The 21343-nt window shown below is 36.7% G+C and overlaps 2 protein-coding genes across 11 annotated transcripts in view; one reads left to right on the top strand and one right to left on the bottom strand.

Moving 5' to 3' along the window:
• The window catches only part of DNAJB4 (DnaJ heat shock protein family (Hsp40) member B4), a 52674-nt gene extending 42609 nt beyond the window's left edge, over positions 1-10065 (bottom strand). The window contains exons 1-2 of one of the 2 annotated variants that reach the window (XM_054566893.1): positions 9976-10065; positions 8352-8449 (exon numbers count right to left, since the gene is read on the bottom strand). The gene's annotated coding sequence lies outside the window, so the exon portion shown is untranslated. Of the gene's footprint in view, positions 1-8351; positions 8450-9683; positions 9785-9975 lie in introns of those variants that run through there. The other variant, XM_054566895.1, reaches the window with a different exon arrangement.
• A 154-nt stretch (positions 10066-10219) lies between these two features.
• Positions 10220-21343, top strand: part of FUBP1 (far upstream element binding protein 1) — a 37035-nt gene continuing 25911 nt past the window's right edge. For 3 of the 9 annotated variants that reach the window (XM_054566885.1, XM_054566883.1, XM_054566884.1), the window contains exons 1-8: positions 10220-10426; positions 17004-17094; positions 17953-18015; positions 18784-18822; positions 19349-19388; positions 20120-20172; positions 20258-20329; positions 20458-20515. In XM_054566885.1, coding sequence (XP_054422860.1) covers positions 10307-10426; positions 17004-17094; positions 17953-18015; positions 18784-18822; positions 19349-19388; positions 20120-20172; positions 20258-20329; positions 20458-20515 — 536 coding nt within the window. In that variant the 5' untranslated portion in view covers positions 10220-10306. The remainder of the gene's footprint in view (positions 10427-17003; positions 17095-17952; positions 18016-18783; positions 18823-19348; positions 19389-20119; positions 20173-20257; positions 20330-20457; positions 20516-21343) is intronic. The other 6 variants (XM_054566891.1, XM_054566889.1, XM_054566887.1 and 3 more) reach the window with 3 other exon arrangements.

Raw genomic sequence — 21343 nt, 5'->3', positions numbered from 1 at the left:
CTCAATCTGTGTGTCTTTTGATCTGAAGTGAATCTCTTTGTAGACAGGGTATGTAAGGGCCTTGTTTTGCTATTCATTCAGCCATGTGTCTTTTGATTGGAGCACTTAAATCTATTTGCATTTAGAGTAACTGTTGATAGATATTTATTGCCATTTTGTAACTCAGCTTTTGATCTTCTTGAAGATTCTTTAACATACTGGTTTGGTGGCAATGAATTTCCGTAGCTTTTTCTTGTCTGGGAATCTTTTATCTGTCCTTCAATTCTGAATGCTGGGTAATAATCTCAGCTGTAGGTCCTGGATTTTCATTGTTTTGAATATTTTTGTGCCAATGCTGTCTGGACTGCAGTCTCAGTTAACAAATGAGCTGCTAGTCTTAGTGGAGCTCCTTTGTAGATAACTGCTTTTCTGTTGCTGTTTTTAAGAGTCTCTGTCTTTTAACCTTTGGCATTTTATTTATGATGTCTCAATGTGGGCCTCTTTGGATTCATCTTTTCTCTGCATTTCTTGGCATTTTTCACCAGGTTAAGGAAGTTCTCTGTTATTACTTTCTCGAGTACGTTTTCAATTCCTTGCTCTTTCTGGCACCCTCTTGGTGCAAATATCAGTACACTTGATGTTGTCTCAGAAGTCCTTTAAACTATACTCGTGCTCAACTTTTTTTCTTTTTGCTAATCTGATTGGGTGTTCTCTGCTTCCCGATCTTCCAAATCACTGATTTGATCCTTTGCTTCATCTAGTCTACTGTTGATTACCTATATTCTTCATTTCAGTTATTGTATTCTTCATTCCTGATTGTTTTGTTTCCTATCTCCGTTTTTACATTTCCTGTCTGTTGAAGTTCTAAGTTCATCTACTCTTCCCTTAAGTTCATTGAGTATCTTTAAAATCAGTTTGGTTTTTTTTAAGTTTACTTAGAAAGTTATGGAGGTAGCACAAGTAAGCTAGCTAGGCTGCAGAAGCTCAGGAAAATATAAATTTAGAAGCAAAACAAGGGCCCATGGAGCTTAGGAGAGGGAAAAGCGAAGATAAAGCACCTGGAGGGAAGAGGGGGATGGAAAAAGTATGGGATGCTCCCAAGAGGGAGAGCACCTATAACCAGTGTTTAGAACTCTACATCTAGTAGATTGCTTTTCTCCATTTTGTTTAGTTCTCTTTCTGGAGTTTTGTTGTTCTCTTGGGACATGTTCTTTTGTCTCCTCATTTTCACTGCCTCCCTGCATTTGTTTCTATGTATTTGGTAGAGCTACTACCTCTCCCAGTCTTGGCAGAGCAGCCTCATGTGCTAGATGTCTTGAAGGGACCACTGATGCAACCCAGTCACCTGAGCTGAGAACTGCAGGTGCACTGCCATGTGGGCTGCATGCACTCTCCTGTTGCAGTTGAACCCTGATATGCTGTTGAGACGAGAGGAATTTACCCATATGCCATCAATTTCAAAGAATGGCCAAAACCATAGCAGAGCATCTGCTATACAGGCATCGACCCCATGGAGTAGGAATCACCTAAGCAGGTCACTGGTGACCCATGAGCCTGTCCCTTGAGTGTGCCACCCATGGAAGTGGTTTGGTGGTACTCTGGCTTGGTCTGAAGCTTGGTTTCTGGCTCTGGAGCCTCCCAGGAGGTGCAGGCCAAGGCAAGCCACTACCTATGCTCTACCCCAGGCCACCAGGCATGAGCTACAAAGCAATCTCAGAAGGCTGCTACTTGTGCTGGACTTGGAGGTACCCAGGAGATGCCAAGCTGAGAACTAAGGCTGGCTGTTGCTAGTGCCAGACCTCGTGCCGCTTAGCAAGGTACATGAGGCATGCCAAGGCCAGATGCTGCTTATTTGGTGTTTGAGAGAACCTTTGAAAAGATTTTCAGAAAGTCCAGAGTATGAGCCAAAACAGCACACTTGTATTTAAGACACTAGAAGAGGATTGGGTGGTCTCTTGACTTGGGTGGGGTGAGGTTGATGGAGACTCAGATATGCTACCCACCTTTGGGATCTGTGGAAGGCTCGGCAAAGATACAATGGCTTCTGTCAGCACTTCTGTCTAGGAGAAAGCTCCCCCTGCAGCTCTTGCTGAACTATACAGTTTTTTCCTCCTATGTTCCTGGTGCCTTTCAAGTTGGAGCTCAGAGTGAGCAAGTCCAAGTAGGTCAGTGATCAGACTCCTTAAGGGAAATGCCTAAGACCCCAGAAGCCTTCCTTCTCACTCACAATATGAAGACTTCTCTTCCCAGCACTGGTACCCTAGGCAAGGGGGCCTGGTGTGGTGCTGAGACCCCTAGCTTCACAGGCAGACCCTCTGCAGCTAAGATATCCACCCCCGCCTCCACATGTAACTGCCACACAAGTATGGGACCAACCTATTCAGCATCTCCTCCCCTCCCACCAGTCTCTCTGTGGCTTCTTCTTTATATCCTTAGCTATAAGACTTCTGTTCAGCTAGATTTCAGGTATTTCTGAATGATGGTTGTTCTGCAGTTTAGATGCAATCCTGATGGGAGTGCCACATTTACCTTCCACCACCTTGACCAGAAGCATCCAAGTCTGACATTCTAAGAAAAGTTTAAGTAAAGCTGCTCTTCAGTGCCACCCAGCCTCAAAGGCCCCCAATGTTCATAATAACATACTCAACAATTTGTTGATCTCAAGCTTTCAGGAAAGTTTAAGTATAATAACAAAGAACTGAATTTTATACTTATTAAGCTTTTACCAACATAAAAGCACTAAGCCATACTGAGAAAATCACGTAAGAGCTAGTATTTGACCAGCCCTTTCTTGAAAAGTGGAGAGGACACAATCTCTGTATTCAGAACATTTACTACAATGCAGGTTGTGAACAGCATGGTACCAGCATAAAAACTGACTCCATATATATATATATAGAACAGAAGAGTCCAGAAATAAACCCACACATTTATAGCCCATTAATATTTGACAAGGGAGGCAAAAACATACAATGGGTAAACACCGTCTATTCAGTAAGTGGTGTTGGGAATACTGGACAGAAATATGCAAAATTGAATAAAACCAGACCTGATGGGTATGTCTCAGTATGTTGGGAACTGTCCTGCAAAGTAAAAGGTTGCTAGTTCAATTCTGTTGGGGTACACACCTGGGTTGTGGGTTTGGTCCGTAGCTGGGCATGTACGAGAGGTCAATGTTTCTCACACCAATATTTCTCTCCCTTTGTCTCTCTCTCTTTGTCCTTCCCTTCCCCCTCTCTAAAAATAATTAAAATCTTAAAAGAAAATAAATACTGCCCTAACCTAGACCAACAAAAAGCTGATTTGGTTCAAAAGTAGAAAATGTTTCTAGACTAATGTCTCAAGAATATATGCCCACAACTAGGGAATAAACTGTACGTGTTTATTAAAAATATGCAAAAGTCTCACAAAGTATGTAGACTTGTAATATTTCAGTAGTTCTCAAGTGTGGCTCAACTTAGTATCAACCTAGGAAATTTTTACCGATACAGGTATTGATCAATTAAATTACTCTCTGGGAGTAGGGGTTGGGGCTCAACCTTCACATTTAAAAATAAAACGTGACCCTGTATCCAACGCAGTTAACCACTGAATGAAGTAAGAGATTGTGGGAATTAGTCAGTCTGGTTGTTATATGAAAAAAGGTGATTTTTAATCTGGATCTTCAGTTGGCTAAGAATTCATGAAGATAAATGTAACAGAAGTGAAAGAACTGATGTATAAATATATGATCCAAGAAAGGAAAGAAAAAAATAAACATTTTTTAAACCACAAAATAAATGAATAAGAGTACCTATATTAATTTATTTTACTTTTTTTTTTGAGGCAAAATGTAAAATGAGTTTTGGAGGTAGCTGCAAATACTGGTTTGGAAACACATTTGGGGAATAAATACAGAACCAATTTAAAACAAATTATGAAACTATATATATATTCTGCAATTTCATTTTACATTCTGCTTTATTATAAGTTATTTGCATGGTGAATGTTTGCTGTAGAATTAGCTAACACTGCTCAAAAACTGTAGTAGAGGCCAGTTTTTTGTTTTTTTTTTTGAGACAAATGCCTTCTGGAATACCAAATTTTCAACATAGCATTACTTTAAAGTAATGGGAAGTTGGGAGTATTATGACTTACCAGCAAGGGCAGGAAGATCTAAACTTTTCTCAATAAACATTGATTCTCAATTTCTTACATATTCTATGATGCTGCATTTCGCTTCCTATGATCCCGGTCAAAGGACAGATCCTGCTTATAGACAGGATGCCAACACATGTGAGTAACTAGCTAAACAAGCATTCTATATCCATTCAAAGAGGCTCTCTGCATGATATAGTAATGGGAGTACATTTTTTCATTAGATTTTTAAAAACCCTTAAGGTCAGGAAAGGTACTTTGGCAAACCCCTCCCTCCCACCTTTACTGGAGAGGTCCTAAAGGGCAGACAAAACTTATCTTTTAACAAAGAAGCTTTGTCTCCAAAGTTAATTGTTCTAAAAGATTAAATTATAAAGAATTTTACTCAGAATTCTCAGAAGAGTCTAACCTAAAAACTCTTAATTCTTTTGGTAGATGAGCTACTTTGTAGAGAAATCCAATATGCAGAAAAACAGCACAAAGACTACATAGGTGCTGTGTGGTAATACATGAAGAAAATGAAAATTAGTTAATCCTATCCTTGACTTCAAGAAGCGTAAAATCTGCTCAGTGATGTGGACTAACAAACAAACCCCTTGAATAATGTACTTGAAAAATAACACGAATCATCATCAAATACCTATGTACACTTATGTATATATATACATACTATAGGTGTATGTATGTATGCACAACATAAAGTACTATATACCATAGGTTACTAATCCACCCAATGCAATTAATACAAACAGCTTCCATCATGCTATAAAACACATGGGTTCTTTAAATTTTGTAAGTAATCTACATTTATTACCTTACATTGAGAGATGTCTTTCCATGAAGAATTTTGGCCTAAGTCTTGATAAAAACTAATGCAAATGTTTTAAAAATCCAAGTAAGAAATAGTAAGTTGTGAACCATATCCTAGAAATTATAGAGAAACATTCATTACTTGACTTTTTATAAATCTTCCATTCTTCCAAATCAGGCTGCCTACGTTCAAATCACAGTTCTAACACTTACTAACAGGTGATTTTGGGCAACTTAGTTAACTTATTTGTACCTCAACAAAAGGGAAATTATAATAGCACCTATCTCATAAATCCATTGTGAGAATAAATTACATACATGGAAATAAATTACATAAATGGAAAGCATTTAGAACACTGTCCTATACATAGTGCTATTATTAGCTATTGTTATGTTTTAGAGTGTGCTATACAGTAAAGGCACAGAAATAGATGTAGCCCTTACTGTCATGGACCTTACAATCCAGTGGGAATTTCAAATAAACAATAAATGATTTTATGGTATTATTACCATAATATTGTACATAAGAACAAATAGAAATATCTAAATTTGAGAGTTTTAGACAGGCTTTCTGGGGGAAAAAAGAAAAAGTTAATAAGCAATAGTAAAATGGAAGAAGTGAGAAATGTTCCTGACAAAGAGAAAAACAGGCACAAAGGCTCAGGGGCTCTATGGTTAGGAATAAGCGGGAATGACAGGGAGGGTAAAAGGCTGGATAAAGGGCAAATCAACGGTCGCAAGTAACATCCTGGTATTCATCAATCCTCTAACAACCCTTCAGTCAGGACACACCATCAAATCTGGTTTCCAAATCATAGAAGAAATTTCTAATTTAGGGTGAGATGATACTCTGAAAGGGAAAACAAAAATCACTGTAAAACATAACACTTTAAAGTTCTTTACTGTTGGCTACTTTTCAGAAAAGATTAAATTACCTCCTTTTTGGTATACTGGTAATAGGAAGTTGTGTGACTTACCAAAGGGCACATGGGTTAGATTTCAATCTAGAGCTTCTGGAATCAAGTCCAGAGTCCTATATATTATATGGAACTGCCTCCAGTTTCAGATACTAGTCAAATTGTTATTTTCCACAATGTTCCAAAGTTACATTTGTGTTAGCAACTCTGTCCTTTAAAATGAAAATATTTCCTGCTTCCATTCATACCTTAGTCTGAAATAGAATCCTAGGAATTCAATCAGAGGAGATATAAAGGTCATTAAGACCAATGACCAACGTAACGATCAAATATCCGAACAGTATCTTGGACTATTTAATTTGAAGTGGCTACTTTCCTCCTATCTATCCTGAATTTGTTGTGACTATGCACTGAGAAAAAACAGGCTTGGTTTAAATGACACATAGAGTACAGCATGAAGTTACCAGATACTTCTGGCTACAAGTGTTGGGAGGTAGGTGATGGGTGAGTGTAAAGGTTGAGGCAGTAAGCCTGTACAATCTTGCCATTCCTCAAATGCCTTTTTAAAAAGCTGTGTTGGATGATTTTTCTCCAAAAGCTATAAATAAGCTATAAATCTGTTATTACTGCACACAGATTTAGCAAATCCAATAATGAAAAGCTGCACCAAGAAAAGATAAAATGAAAAACCTTGCCAATATATTTAATACCCCAATTTTTACTATCTTTACTAATCTTTTCCTTATTTGGCAAATCTAAATGTTCTCTGCTACACTTCTGTAAGCTCAGAAACACTGACTTTTGCTTCATCCTGAGGATGAAATATGGAATACCAATTTCTGTGATAAGGGTGTGACTATAATATATAATTCAGCTGAGTATTTAGCCAACTCTTAAAGCACAATAAACTAACTTTAGGTCAGTTATGATACATCCACTATTAAGAGAATTTACATTGCAAAGGAAATAAACTGAGTCAAGTCTGATTTCATCAGTTATGAAACTATCCAGAATAATGAGCAAAATGCAAATGGCTTTGAAATTGAGTGGACTCAGAACAAACTCACATGTAGCCTAATCAAAAGTCACTGGTTACAGTTTTTGCAAAACTAAGATTTGAAGATAGCCATTTAATCCCCAAAACTTACAGAAGTAGAGTACCATGGAATGGATTATCTTTTCAACATTATGACATACCAGAAGCCAAATGTATGTTTAGTAATACCAATTTCCATTTGCATAGCATTTTAGTTTCTGAAACGCTCACAGATATCTTTCCAGGAGAGCAAGGCAGGTTATGATTATTATGTAAATAAGATCCAGGCTCAGAGACTAAGTCACTTGCCCAACATCACAAAACCAACTAAAATGTAGAGGCAGATTTTTTTCAACATTCATTCACTCAACAAATATCGATAATGCTAAGACTTTGTTTTAGGGCCTGGTCAATGGTAGGGATATGTAAGGTCCTTGCCCTCCAGGAGTTTATATTCTAGTAGAACAGAGAAAATAATCAAGCAAACACATTAAAACATAAGATTTTTAGATAAATGCTTTAATTTTAGATACATTTTAAATAAATGCTATAAAGAGAACATGTTAATGGGATACATTGGTATCTCTGTGCAAGTGGCAGAATAGTACAACCAGAGGTCAGACATGATCTATGGAGGTGACATCTGAACTAAAGTCTGAATTAGGAAGACAAATCACCCATGAGGTCTATAAAGGCATTCTAGGCCGAGGAAAAAGCAAGTATAAAGTCACAGAGGCAGGAAAGATGATGAACAAAAAGGTGGCCAGACAGCTGAAGTGGAGTAAGAGGGAGGAGGGGAAAGAGGAAAGAGGGCACAGAGACAGTGGGCTGGTTACATGGAGCCCATAAGCCACTCACTCCAGGAGGCAGGATTTAAGGTGAAACTGAAGATACAGGTAGGATGATCTAATCTGCATTTTAACGAAATCATTCAAGCTGTCCTAAGAAGAAACAACTGTAATACAATCAGCAGGATCCCTGAAATTCAAAAATTCTAGTAACAGTCTACTTCTAGCAGAATATTTCTGGAGAGTGGATATGTAGGTGCTTGTTACCTTTGAGACTTTATATGTATATTATAAACTTTTCATATAAAATTCCGTAATTTTTTAAAGTAAATTGCAGAGATGTAAGGGTGGAAGCAGAAAAATCCCCTGAACAGTCCAGGAATAAGGTGATGGTAATTTTGGGAGTACTAGAGGTGAAAAGTTCATTAATTTGCAATATAGTTCAGAAGTATGGTAAATAAGTCTTCCTGATGGATAGAGGTAGAGGCAGGAATCAAAGCTAATCAGTGGTTCTCAATGTGGGATGATTTTGTCTCCCAGGGGACATTTGTAATGTCTGAAGACATTTTTGGCTGTCACAATTGGTTGGAGGATTGGGGAGGTATGCTACTGGCCTTTATGGTTAGAGGCTAAGGATGCTAAACATATTACAATACACAGCAGTACTTCAAAACAAAGAATTACCTGGCTAAAAAGTGTTAATAGTGCTGAGGTTGAGAAATTCTGATCTAGACTGATTCCAACTGGTTCCCATCCTAGCATATTCACACTTCCATGAGAATCTACAAAAAAACAAAAACAATAAAAATAACAAAACACCCATACACTTAGTGTCCTTGCTTATTTTCAATATTTAGACAACTAAAATTGTTCTATATGTGAAATAAAATTTATTTGTTTTTAGATAAATTGTATCACTCTGTGGTTAACTCTATGCTGATTAGAAGGTCTGACTGGAACGTAAGACCAATGAAAGATGAAAAAAATCAAGTACTGATTAATAAATGCCATTTTTTGAACACTTTCTCAAAATGCAACTAGAACACTATTTAGCAATACCACACAACACTGCTTTTTTTTAACCAGCTTGTTTAACCTGTTGTCCAATACATTCACTACTTTTCCAAATAAAAATTCCTCCAAAATCTAAAAGGATGGCTATGAACACTGTATAACACTATATAGTTACATACCAAAACTATATAAATGGATACGATGGTAGAAAAGCTTGAGGAAAATGATAACCCCTTTGTACGTATGTGCATATAACTGTTTAGTTATTTGTCTTATTTTAGGCCTTGAGCAAATGCCTAAGTTTAGTTTTAGGTATCAGAAGACTGCAGCATGCATTACTCTCAATTACTCCAAGGCCAGCAGAAGAAAAGTACTTTTCTTTTAGACCTAATTAATAAAACACAAAATGCCAAATTTGTAAATGTTCATTTTACTTCATTCTTTGTTATCTTAAAAAAAAAAAAAAAAGAATTAGTAAAAAGTCACTGTGATCATCTCCTAGAGCATCCTCAAAATCTGGAACTATTAAAGCTGTAGATTACGTGCCACGATATGCTCGGCAAGGTCTGAAGATATAAAAGTATTTGATAACTGAACTAGATAACAGAAAATGCGGAAAAAATTATCTAGTCCTAAAATGACAGTTCAGAACATTACCTTTCATTTGAATTCCCACAAGGCGGTGCTGGGGGAAATTTTTTCCAAGAAGCTACAAAGTCAATTTGGGTTAAGAAAGGTATGCTGTTCTTAATTATAAGGACAGCAATAAAATTGGACATACGCAATACTAGGTTAAGTCTGGTTAAAACTGAATTTTAGGAACAATTACGTTTTTAACAGGTAAAAGGGAGTGCCAGTCATTTTGCCACAGCCTCGACATCCAAAAATTTATAAATCAACTCCAGCACTAAGTGGCCTCCAGCCTGAATTCAGGCTAGAATTCACCTCCACTTGCGATAAAACTCAAAACTCTGACAATCTAAAAGTAAAATACAGGGACACCTTACTACCCCGAAAGTCATGCCGAGTTCCCACTAGATCAGGCGGACGTTTTCCGGGACATCACCTCGCCGCGACCCAAGCGCGCGTTTCCGAGGCGCACCCGCGGATGCAGCGCTCTCAGGACACCGTAGCGTCGTCCTTACGCTCGTGACGTCACCCTCCTCCCCAAGGATTCGAGGATTTACGCCTGGCGTAAAATTCACCGACACTAACTTCCTTCGGCAGTGACCGTTAAGAAACACTTTTCTTCAGGCTTTCAGAAACTCAAACCTACCGCGGTCGCCACACCAACCTTAAACTCCGCGGCAGAACAGCCACACAGCCTTAACATGCGAACACGCTGTGAAGAGGCGCCAAAATAAGTCATATTATCGCGAAATCTAAACACAATACAATTCTCGCGACACCGCTCTGCCTTTCTTTTTATTTGAGTCCCGCCCCCTACAGAGCCCCTGCTTTAAAAATATCGCGAGATTTTCTTCTTCGAATCTCCGCCCCTTTACGGCACGATGGTCGCACAAGAATGTGATACAGTCTCCACGGCCGCCATTTTCTTTCTTTCTTAGCAGTTGGCTGGGAGAAGGTCTCTGCGAAGAAGCGTTAGCAGGCACAGTAGGTTAGACATGGCAGACTATTCAACAGTGCCTCCACCTTCCTCTGCCTCAGCTGGTGGTGGAGGCGGCGGCGGCGGTGGTGGAGGAGTTAACGATGCTTTCAAAGATGCGCTGCAGAGAGCCCGGCAGGTAAGTCTGGATCGCGCGGCGGGATCCCGACAGCTCATGGTAATTGGCCGCTGGCTGAGTAGGCCGCTACTTCTTCGCGTGAGGAAGAGGAAAGACCTGCTCTTCCGGGCTCTGAAATGTGCGGACACTCACGTTTCTCCACGTTGGTAATACCGGTTAGAGGCTGAAGCTCGGTTTCGTGTTCCTGCTCTCTGAACCAGTTGGAACCCCAGCCCGAGCTATGCATAAATAGATGACTTTAGGTCTTCCCACCGCTGCTGCGGCACTCGCGCCTCTTTCTCCAAGTAGTTAGCATTTCCTTTTCCTCAGATTGAACATGCTCCTTGTAGGATGAAGCGCGCGTAGTTTTACACAATAGTATGGAAGGTTCTAGTAATGAGTTTGGGACAGAACTAGGATCTGCCCTGACGAGCGCTGATAAGGAAAGGTATGTGTATGTCCTTAGAGCAGTCTTCAGAGTTTATATAGCTCATTCGAGCTCCCTCTTTGCAATTAATCGTTTGGTATAGTTCACTTTCACACTTAGAGCTCTAAATCCCGGATTGGAATCCTTCCTCAGGGCGGGATTTACGTGTCAGTGTGTTAAACCAGTCCTTCCCCCTTGTGTCTCAAAATGGCTTCAGGCCCATTTTACTCCAAGTTTCAATTTGAATCTGCCTCTCTGTTCAGAGTCGTAAATTGACCAGACCTCTTTGTATTACGTAGGTGCATATATTTGCCCTGAAGGCCCTTCTTTCACAAACGAAAGCTGTGAAAAAAAGCACGTGTACTTTAGGAAATTTAAAGATGTCTTAATTTGAACTTCATCTTTATTAAATAGTTCTTTATTATAATTATTACTATAAAATATACGTTGGTGTGGACTTGTATGCAAGCAAAAGTGAAAATCTTATCGTTATGACGCTATGCATAATAGATGCTAGACATTTTTTAGACACCAGTGTTATCGAATGGTAATCAGAAACTAATTTTGTGCTATGCTTTGCGTTAGGAGTTCACTTCGTTAACTTTTTTTTAACCCTCCAGTTACAGGATTCGTGGAGTCAAAATCCATAAAATCGGTAGTGATGTAACAAATTGCTTTTATTTTTATAACGTGAACACATATTAGATAAAAATGTGCCTGTACTTGTGTATTATAAGAATATTCAGGAGAGTCAACGAAAAGTCATCATTAATACTAGTGCTTCAGTTTTTTCACTTCATTTTTATGTATTCTGAACAAGTTTAGTGTAGCAACTGAAACATATATGTAATAACCGGACTGCCGTGAGTGGGGTTTTATTAGATTGGGTTGGAAGACTCCCCAGAATTTTTATTCAACCAGTATATTTAATTGATACGTACCACACACTCTACTTAGATAACAGGAGAATATTTAGATGTGTGGAATTGGATTTCTACCTTCTAGGAAGCTACAGTGCAGTTAAAGGAACCAAATGGATATGAATTGTATCTGATTTAAAGCTTTCAGATAGGAGTGGACAAAATACATACATTGTTAGTCTACTCGTCCTGTAAACATTTACAGAGTTAAGCACTGTGCACATCACCAGGGATTTATTGCTTAACTGCCAAAGTAAACGACTGAATTTTTTTTTTAAGCAAGGCATTAAAGAATGAGTGAGTTTGACCGGTGGAGAAAAGATGCAGCATGTGCAAAGGTATGGGGGTTTTGCAATGACAAGAGCCTACAAATGAAGTCATGGAGGATAGTGTTGGATGAGGGAAGAAGGGTGAAAAATGAAGTGAAAAAAGGTACAGAAGGATACAACTTCTAAAAGACTTTGGGTTGCCATGCTTTAATAAAAAAGTGCGCTTCGTTATTTGGCTGAACTGTAATTTCCTTATTTAGACTGCTTGTTTAATAGGAAATTTTCCTCCAACTATGGAACTTTTTGGTACACTCTATATGCCAGTAGGTCAGCTGCCCCAATTGCCCCTGCTGTAATGATTCTTTATATTTGTATTTGCTATAAAAATTTGATTGTTTCTTTACAGAATTGATTTTAATTCTGAGATATCCATATTTAGCTTTTGAGTTGAATTAGCCCTTAGGATTACCTTTGAGGATGCCTATTTGTCTTATAAGTGGGATGTAGGGAAGAGTACTTGGGCTGAAGGAACAAGTTAGGTTACTGTTCAAAACATTTTTTCCTGAAAATTACTGAATTACATTTCTAAAATTCCAACCTAACCTTAAGTTTCATTTCTTTGTCCAAAAGAATGCTATGTCCTTTGCAAGGAAGAAGTGTAAGAACAGCTTCTTGCTCTCAAAAGAGCTGTGTACTAATGGGGATGCTATTGGAATTTTAGCTGGACAGTTAATTATTATTCAGGAAAGCAGGATTACTGATTAGGATCCCTGGTTCCTACCTAGTAACTGGTAGCTTTTACTCTAGCTGATTGTTGCCATCTGGTCATTTGGACCAAGTTGCCAAATCTTTTTTTCTAGAAAATCCTAATTATTTTTAATATGAACCTTACAGATTCTTGTAATACTCTGAGCTCAATCCAGCACAGAGGCACCAGATCATTTCTCTAGTTTAGGGTTTCCAATCTGTACACTTTAGAAATTTGCATTTTTGTGTTTCAAGTAGTAACTCCAGAGTATGAGGTTGGGATTCTTAGATCTTTGGTGATTACAGTAGATAACAAATTCTATCTCTGAAAATTGGATAATTAAAATGTACCTACTTTTTTTTTTTACAAGGCCATGTGAAAATAGAAGTGAATTGGATAGAGGCTAAGACTAGATGAGTAGCATGGTAGATCACAAATTAGCCAAAATATCAAACTTAATCCATTCTGATCAACTAGTAAATTAGTTATTAAGTACTCAGTTATTTTTGAAATGTATCCCTTGATAATTGTAAAAGTGATTCAGACTGTGTTGTGTTTTTTAAATGCAGTAAAAATTTTATAAAGTACAAATGTTGACCTTAAAAACCATTAATCCCTTCTGTGAAAGCTAGCATTTGAGTATTTTTTTTTTAACATTTTGTGATAGAATAGCAAAGTTTGGTTATGACAATAAGCAAAAGTTCCTGTATTGTAGGGAGTGGACAATGTTAATAAAATGGTGGCCTAGTGATATTTCAAGTGTCCTTTACACACCTTCACGTTTCTTGTGCATGGGAACCATCCAAAGCTGGCCTATGGTGTTCAGTATTTATTGAGTTGAATCAAGAAACATCTTTAATGAAGTAGTAATGAAATTTTGTTTTGAAGATAAATTCTTGCAGAAATTCATTTTTTTGAATGCCTACAGTGTGGTTATGTCAGATCTTAGGGATGTAAAGAGAAATTATATACCTTATTCTCCCACAGGCACAGTTTTCACAAACGGAATGTAACTATATATATCCTCAGCAGGACAAATCCTTAAAATTTTAAAATCAAGTATTTGAAGTCAAGTAGATTCCGCTTTATAGTGGAATTATACTAATTTGTTGAAATAACTAGCAATTTATATACTATTTAGCCTTTGTGCTAAACTTGTGTTCATTTAATTCTCATAACTGTCCTACAAGGTAAGTGTAGAAACTCTTTACTCCTTTGTATAGGCAAGGTGAACAAGGCACAAAATGCATAGGAAAATTTGGCAGGGACCCACAGCAGTTGAACCAAAATCACAACCCATCCCAAATCACATTAGTACTTCAAAGACGAAGCATTTTGTGGACTGAAAATTAGAAGTTTATCATCTTGGGCTTTTAGGTAGTTTACTTCTGAGAATCAGTTTTTAATTAAAAAAAAAAGTCTCTAAGGTGGTATGACTAAATTTCTGAAATTTCCTTTCAACTCCAGAAGAAAGGTGGAAAAATGCTAAGACAAAAAATTTTTAAAAATTTAGTCATTTCAGAAGTAACCAAGGTATAAATGGGAAGGTTTGAATTATTGTAAGTTAATATCAAAGAAATGGATTACACTTAATTTTATTAATAAGAATTTTATATAGTTGTAGGTTGGATTTCAGTAACTAGTATTTCTCTTAAATAAATGCTCCTTGTAATGACTTGGGACAGTGATTTTCAACTGCAGTGCCACAAGAATATTATAAAACACGCAATACCTGAGTAGTTAGTCAAGAGACACTGACCTTGTCACCCTTAGATCGTCAAAAAATGACAACAGCCAACATAATCGCCCTCTGGTGTGAATGAATCAAAAGTACACTTTTTCTGTTTGTCAGATTGGCAAAAAATATTTTTTTGTTGTGCCATGAAATTTTGGTAATTAGTTTATGTGTGCCATGAGATGAAAAAGTTTGAAAATCTCTGACTTAGAAAATGTATGTTTCCTGTTTATGTTGGAGAATGGATCAAATCTGTATTGGTAGTATTTTTACTAAAAGCTCTTCTCTGATGTCTTTGTATTACTTCTGAATTTTTGAGATGGTGTTCCTGGTTCTTTAGACTGAACCAAGTATCAACTTTCATTTTCATTTGGATAGTTTTAGAACTATTCAATGACTAGGGAGGCATAAATAAGTCTTTCTTTCTTTGCAGAAATTCCTGCTCTGCAAATTCATGGAGCATTTATAAAAGCTAACTATAGAAAATTATTCATAGCCTAACTAGGTATTACTGTTTTCTCTGACCTGGAATACTTTCCTTAACATCAGTGCTCCTCTACACCTGGAAGTGTATTTAAGTTCCTAGAGAACAATGCTAAATGCTTTAAAGCTTAAGGGTGGACAAAACTGTCTGACACAATTTGAGCTTGGTGTAGCAACAAAGTCTAACATATTCCAATGCTCTCTCCTTTCTGAGACAAGGTGTACACACTTCGGAGGGTGGGGAGACTTACAGAAAGAAAAAAGGCATTGTTTTCAAGTGTGATGAGGAAATCTTTCAGAAAAGAAATAAGATTTTAACTAGGTACTCAAAGATGCAGACAGGCTTTTGAGACGTGAAAGATAACTAAAGAAGGTTAGATTGTTTTATCCAGCATTTTTATACTTAATTCTAATATGCTTTGCTATAGGTGTCTGCATGTACAGATGAGGAAAGGGAAATCTAGGAACGTTAGGAAATAAAGTTGATACATAGAAACATATATATACACACATATATATATATATGAATGACTCGATTGATATGTACTGGATTTATAACTCAAGTTGCTGAATATACTCTTGCTTTCCCTCGTTTTCTAGCTATAATGAAACTTCAGGTATAACGATTTAGTTCCACATTAGGGTATCTTTGGGGGCATTTCAGTCACCAAGTTAGATTTTCCATTTAATATTTTATCGAAAATTTCAGACATACTCAAAATTGAAAGAATAATATAATATGGACTCTTATGAGCCATTCACCCTCCTATAGTAATTCTCATGGAACTGTATAAATTGGAACATTACCGTTTACTTAACTATGTAAATTAACCTATTCAGATTTTTAAAACTGTAAAGTGGATCGCTGTCTCATTCTCTACCTCAAAGGGTTGTTATTATTACTCAATGACAAAATGAGTGTGAACATCTTATAGTGTGGAGTTTGGCCTGTTGCTGGCACTTCGCAATATTCCATATCCTCTTTCATAGAAAAATACACCAAATATCCATTGATTGAGCCCTACTTGTGACTTGAAGCTGGCGTTTCTTGTATGTTTGTTAGTCAAGTGCCAGCAATTACTTGCCTCACTCTAAAGTTAAGTTTTTAAGGATAAAATGACTTCAGGCTTTATTTCTGAGACATCTTGCCAGACTCCCCCACCCTGTGTTTCCTTGGAGCAGTACTGTCCAATAGGAATATAATTCAACTCACATTTTATTTAATCCAACATACCTAAAATATTACCATTTCAATGTGTTCAATATAAAAAAATTTTGAGATGTTTTGCTTTGTGTATTTTTTAAAAGATTTTATTTTCAGAAAGAGAAGAAGGGAGGGAGAAAGAGTAAAAAACATCAGTTGGTTGCTTCCTGCTCACCCTTAACTGGGGACCTGGCCCACAACCCAGTCATGTTGCCTGACAGGGAATCAAACTGGTGACCTTTAGGTTCGCAGGCTGGTGCTCAGTCTACTGAGCCATACCAGCCATAGCTGCCTTCTTTATATTACTTTCAAGTTTTCAATATCTGTATATTTTACACTTCAGAGTACATCTCCAATTTGGGCTGTTTTTACAACCCAAAACATGTGGTTAGTGTCTGCCCTTTTTAATTAGACAGCACAGCCTTAGAGTCTCACAGGGTGTTCACAAGGTTTTCACATCCCTTATGCTCACACATCTTTTGAAGAGTCATGGGAGACAGTTGTGACGAAGACAGAATTAGGAGCAATATTTTCTTCAAAATTGCGTTGGTCAGTCTTCTAAAGGTTCCTAATTGATTACTTCTCTGCTTATTCTTACAGAGATGCATCAGAAGATTAATTTGAGATGATTTTAAGTCTGTGGAGTTACTAGTGGTAGTAATGAACTATATTTTTAATTTGTCTATCAGTAATTTTTATGTGATAGATATTTGGTGCATATATGTATTAGGAATTGTATGAAGAAATTGAATACTGAATAGTGCATAGTAGTTATTGCTATTCTTAATAATAGTATGTTTGTGTTTTCTAAGATTGCAGCAAAAATTGGAGGTGATGCTGGTACAACACTGAATTCAAATGACTATGGTTATGGGGGACAAAAAAGGCCTTTGGAAGATGGAGGTAAGTTTTAGCCATAAGTATTTTAATTGTTTTATACAGTTTAGTTGAAGTAGTTTTTTATTTTTTTCAAATGTTCTTTTACTGAAATACTAGTTTTATCATATGGTTCCCAAAATTGTAAGGTTTATAATGGCCTCAAAAGGAAAGGGGGGAAAAGAGACCTAGACAAGGTAGGTAAAATGTGAGTCAACCAGCCAGTTTTGACTTACTAGAAAAACATCATTTTTCTTCTTTTAAGATTGTGCCAGATTGACAGTTTGCACAGACAACTTGTTAACATACTGTGGGGGTGGGGAGGACAAAAATATAAACAAAATGCTTAGGAGGCATTTCATAAGTTTTTCTCATCATTCATGAATTAATCTTTATATGCTGTATATTCATTGTTTTGCTACTTCAGGTTTCACTTTAAGGGTTGAAGTTGCTTTAGTTTGCTACTCTAGTGTGTTGCAAGTTATACCATTTTTTGTTAATTTTTGTTTGTTTTAGTACCTTGTTTTGTGTTTCAGGTTTAACTCAATGTGGCTTAAAGCAGTAGATTTACAGTGCCTTGTATTTAAAAAATATATATAAATAATAATAGTAATTGTTGAAGCCCCCAAACTTAGAAGTCAGCACATACTTTTGTTTTAGATTTGATGTATGAATTTTGATACAATTTCTTTTTGCCCTTTTATTTTTATTTTTTTAAAAGGAGGATTCTGAATGAGCCTATCGAATGTATTTGTAGCTTTTGAACAGGAGTACTAGGTTTTACTAAGTGACTTTCACATATAGTGAGGTTTTAATATACAAAAAAAATGAGCTAATGATGCTTCAGATGTTGTATGTAATGTATTCTTTTTATTTTATGTGTAGATGGCTCTTGGACAAGTCCGAGCAGTACAACACACTGGGAGGGAATGCCCTCTCCTTTTAAAGGCAGGAATTTTTATTTATTACCTGTGTTTAGTATGTAAACGTGAAATAAACCAGTGGATTCTTATATGGACACAATATTTCTTGGATTATGTGTCTGAATTTTTGCTGCACAACATTCTGATGTTTAATCATTTAAGTTTGAAGGGGGGAGGAGAATGTAGTACTTCGAGCTATCAGTTGTCTATTCTAAGGTATGCATTGTATTCATCTGTGTAAAGGATGTAGATGAAGGTAATTGTGTAGTTGCTTTGAGTTTCTGCTGAAGTTTATGCCTTGAAATGTTTGGTGAAGAACAGCAGAAGAGTTTAGATTGAGATTGCCTTGTAATGTCATTTTAAAATTTATTTTGCATAGCTTTGTGGTCACTGTCAAATACACTCAACTTTGATATGTCAAATATTCACATTTTGATAGGTTTTTTTTTTCTTCCAGTCTTCAATTTCTACAGTGAGAAGCATCATTAGCCTTTAGCATGTGATATTTTGCTAGTAACGGACCTAAATACTTTGTCTTGTAACATTCTAAAGTGCTTAACATACATTAAGGTCAGTGATTTGATACAATCCAAAAGAATGTTTTTTAAAATGTCTGTGCATTTTAAATGTGAAGAACTTGGGCTGAGTTTTGGCACTTTTGGTTCAAGTGACACCATACCCTCAGCTATCTCAATAAATGTTTATATTGATATTTATTCTTGCTTGGGCAGGGGGAACTGCGTCTTATATTTGTACTTACTGGCAAAAAATTAAAAGGCTCTTAATTTTGCAGATCAACCAGATGCTAAGAAAGTTGCTCCTCAAAATGACTGTAAGTATTTATTATTTGAAGCTGGGTTAAAAAATAAAGTAATGGGATTTTAATCAGGGTTTTGTTACTTTTGGGAATATCTTTGAAGTTGGTTGAAAACCATGAATATTATTTTAGAATGAATTTATTTGTAAATATGTACCTCCTGTCTGTGTGATCTCCCACTTCGATTATGACCAGGTATATATTAATAAGGTGTGTCCACTAAATTGTTTTATGTAATTTATTTTATTACTCCCAATTCTTAATCTGTGTTTTGACCCATTGAAAACAGACAGTTTTCTCCTACCTACCTACCTCCCCTCCCACCCGTCTACCCTCACATCATTGCTAGTGATGCCTGCCCCATCACTGTCTTTTTTGCCCACTGGCAGTGTTGATTTAAGTATTCTGCATAAAATTTTACTCTCTTCAAGGTGTTGTCTGTGCATCAGGGAAAGATTTCAGAATTGCTTGATAAGATGTATTATTAAATATCTGTGAACTTAAATTTAAAATTTTCATTTCTTCTTTAATTTTTTGATAGCTTTTGGGACTCAGTTACCACCGATGCATCAGCAGCAAAGGTATAGTCATATGCTCTGCAAAGAGAACATTGCAAGTTTTAGTGTGACTGTATGTAAAAAACACAAATCATGTTGGTTTATGGTGAGCATATGTCTGCCTCTGTTTTTTTTTGTTTTTGGTGGTGGTGGTTTTTTTTTTTTTGTATATATAGTTCATTTCCTTTGGCTTAAGAAAGTAATACAGAATGATCATTTTTGTTCTTGAGTGAGGTACATTTATAGTTTGGAAGGATGGGTGTAACTAGCCATATTTTAGAAGAACTAAGGCAAATTAAAATACCAGTTAAGATAACATTCCCCAAACTCCAACTTTTTTTAGAGAGGGGCAAGTGTGGGAGAGCAACATTGTGTCGTTGCCTTTTGCGCACCCCCTACTGAGAACCTGGCCCACAACCCAGGCATGTGCCCTGACTGGAAATCAACTTGAGCCCCTTTAGTTTGCAGGCCAGAGCTCAATGCACTGAGCCACACCAGGCAGGACTTCACTCCAGCTTCTTTGCATGCCTTCAGACCGTTTAATCCACCATACTCTCCTCACTTGATCTGTGTCACCTTAAGTAAGATTCTGATTTTAACTTCTCAATACATATTTTAATTACAAACATGTTCCTGGAACCCTGGTTTGAGCCATTATGAGCCATCAGACTTCCATTTTTATCAGTACAGCACCTCTTGTAGGTAAACAGATTACCTTTCTTTGAAGGAAAATATTAGTTTCTGTTCTTTTTTAGCAGGTCTGTAATGACAGAAGAATACAAAGTTCCAGATGGAATGGTTGGATTTAGTAAGTAACCTAATTTTTAAAGCCTTGAAAACATAATCAAAATGTACCTTACAATCTTTCAAAAAATAATTTTTTTTCTTATTAGTAATTGGCAGAGGAGGTGAACAGATCTCACGCATACAGCAGGAATCTGGATGCAAAATACAGATTGCTCCTGGTAACATTTTCTTGCTATTTTCATACTGAATAGAAAACTAGCATATTTTTTTAAGCTGCTAGTGAAAATTACGGTATCTGTTAATCTTTTCTTAGCCTTAAACATTTTTTTGTTGTTTTAAATTGTAGACAGTGGTGGCCTTCCAGAAAGGTCTTGTATGTTAACTGGAACACCTGAGTCTGTCCAGTAAGTATGAAAATCGTGCATCTGAGGCCAGCCCATTCTTAACAGAGGGACATTGCCTTAGTAATTGAACCCACTTTCTCTGGCACTATTAATTCCTCCCCTGCCTTCTAGATAATTTCTAATGGCATAAAGATATGCTTGAAATATCTCCATCTTAATCAAAACTATCCCTGGACCCCACATTTCTTCTGTTCCCTTTTACAACAGAACTCTATTGTATTTGCCATATCATTTGCCTGTTTTCATTTTCTCTTGAATTCATACCAGTCAGACTTTTATTCCACTGTTCCACTGAATGATGATGACCTCCTCCTCATGTAGCCTGTCAGCATTATTTGACACAGTGGACCACTTTCCTGGAGATACCGGTTTCCCTGCATCTCTTTCTCAGTCTCTCTTGGTTGTCCGACCTAATCTTCTGGTGCTGTCAACATGAAAGTGCCACAAAATTCAGTCCCCCTATAGTATGTATCTATACGTACTCTTAAAATGATTTCATTTACTCTATTAAATTTCTTTTAATATATAGCTTTATATACCATGGATTTTATGTTTTTCTAAATTTTTATCTTCAGCCTTGATCTCTCTTCCTGATTTCCAGATTCATATCCAACTGCTCAGTGCCTCCACTTGAGTGTCTATTAGGCATCTCAAACTTGACATCATTGTTAAAAAATGCAGTTGTTTTACACCCCATGCCCAGCCTGCTTTTTTTTTTTTAAACTTACTCTGATTTGTATGGCAACTCTGTTTTAATACTTTTATCTTTCTCTTATTTCTCATTTATCCATAAGCAAGTCTTGGTTATTTTTTCTTTGTAATTTATTT

Source organism: Pteronotus mesoamericanus, unplaced genomic scaffold (assembly GCF_021234165.1).
Source record: "Pteronotus mesoamericanus isolate MK-2021 breed Mesoamerican mustached bat unplaced genomic scaffold, CSHL_Meso_final contig_181, whole genome shotgun sequence".
NCBI lineage: Eukaryota > Metazoa > Chordata > Mammalia > Chiroptera > Mormoopidae > Pteronotus > Pteronotus mesoamericanus.
This window is presented reverse-complemented; position numbering and strand designations above follow the sequence as displayed.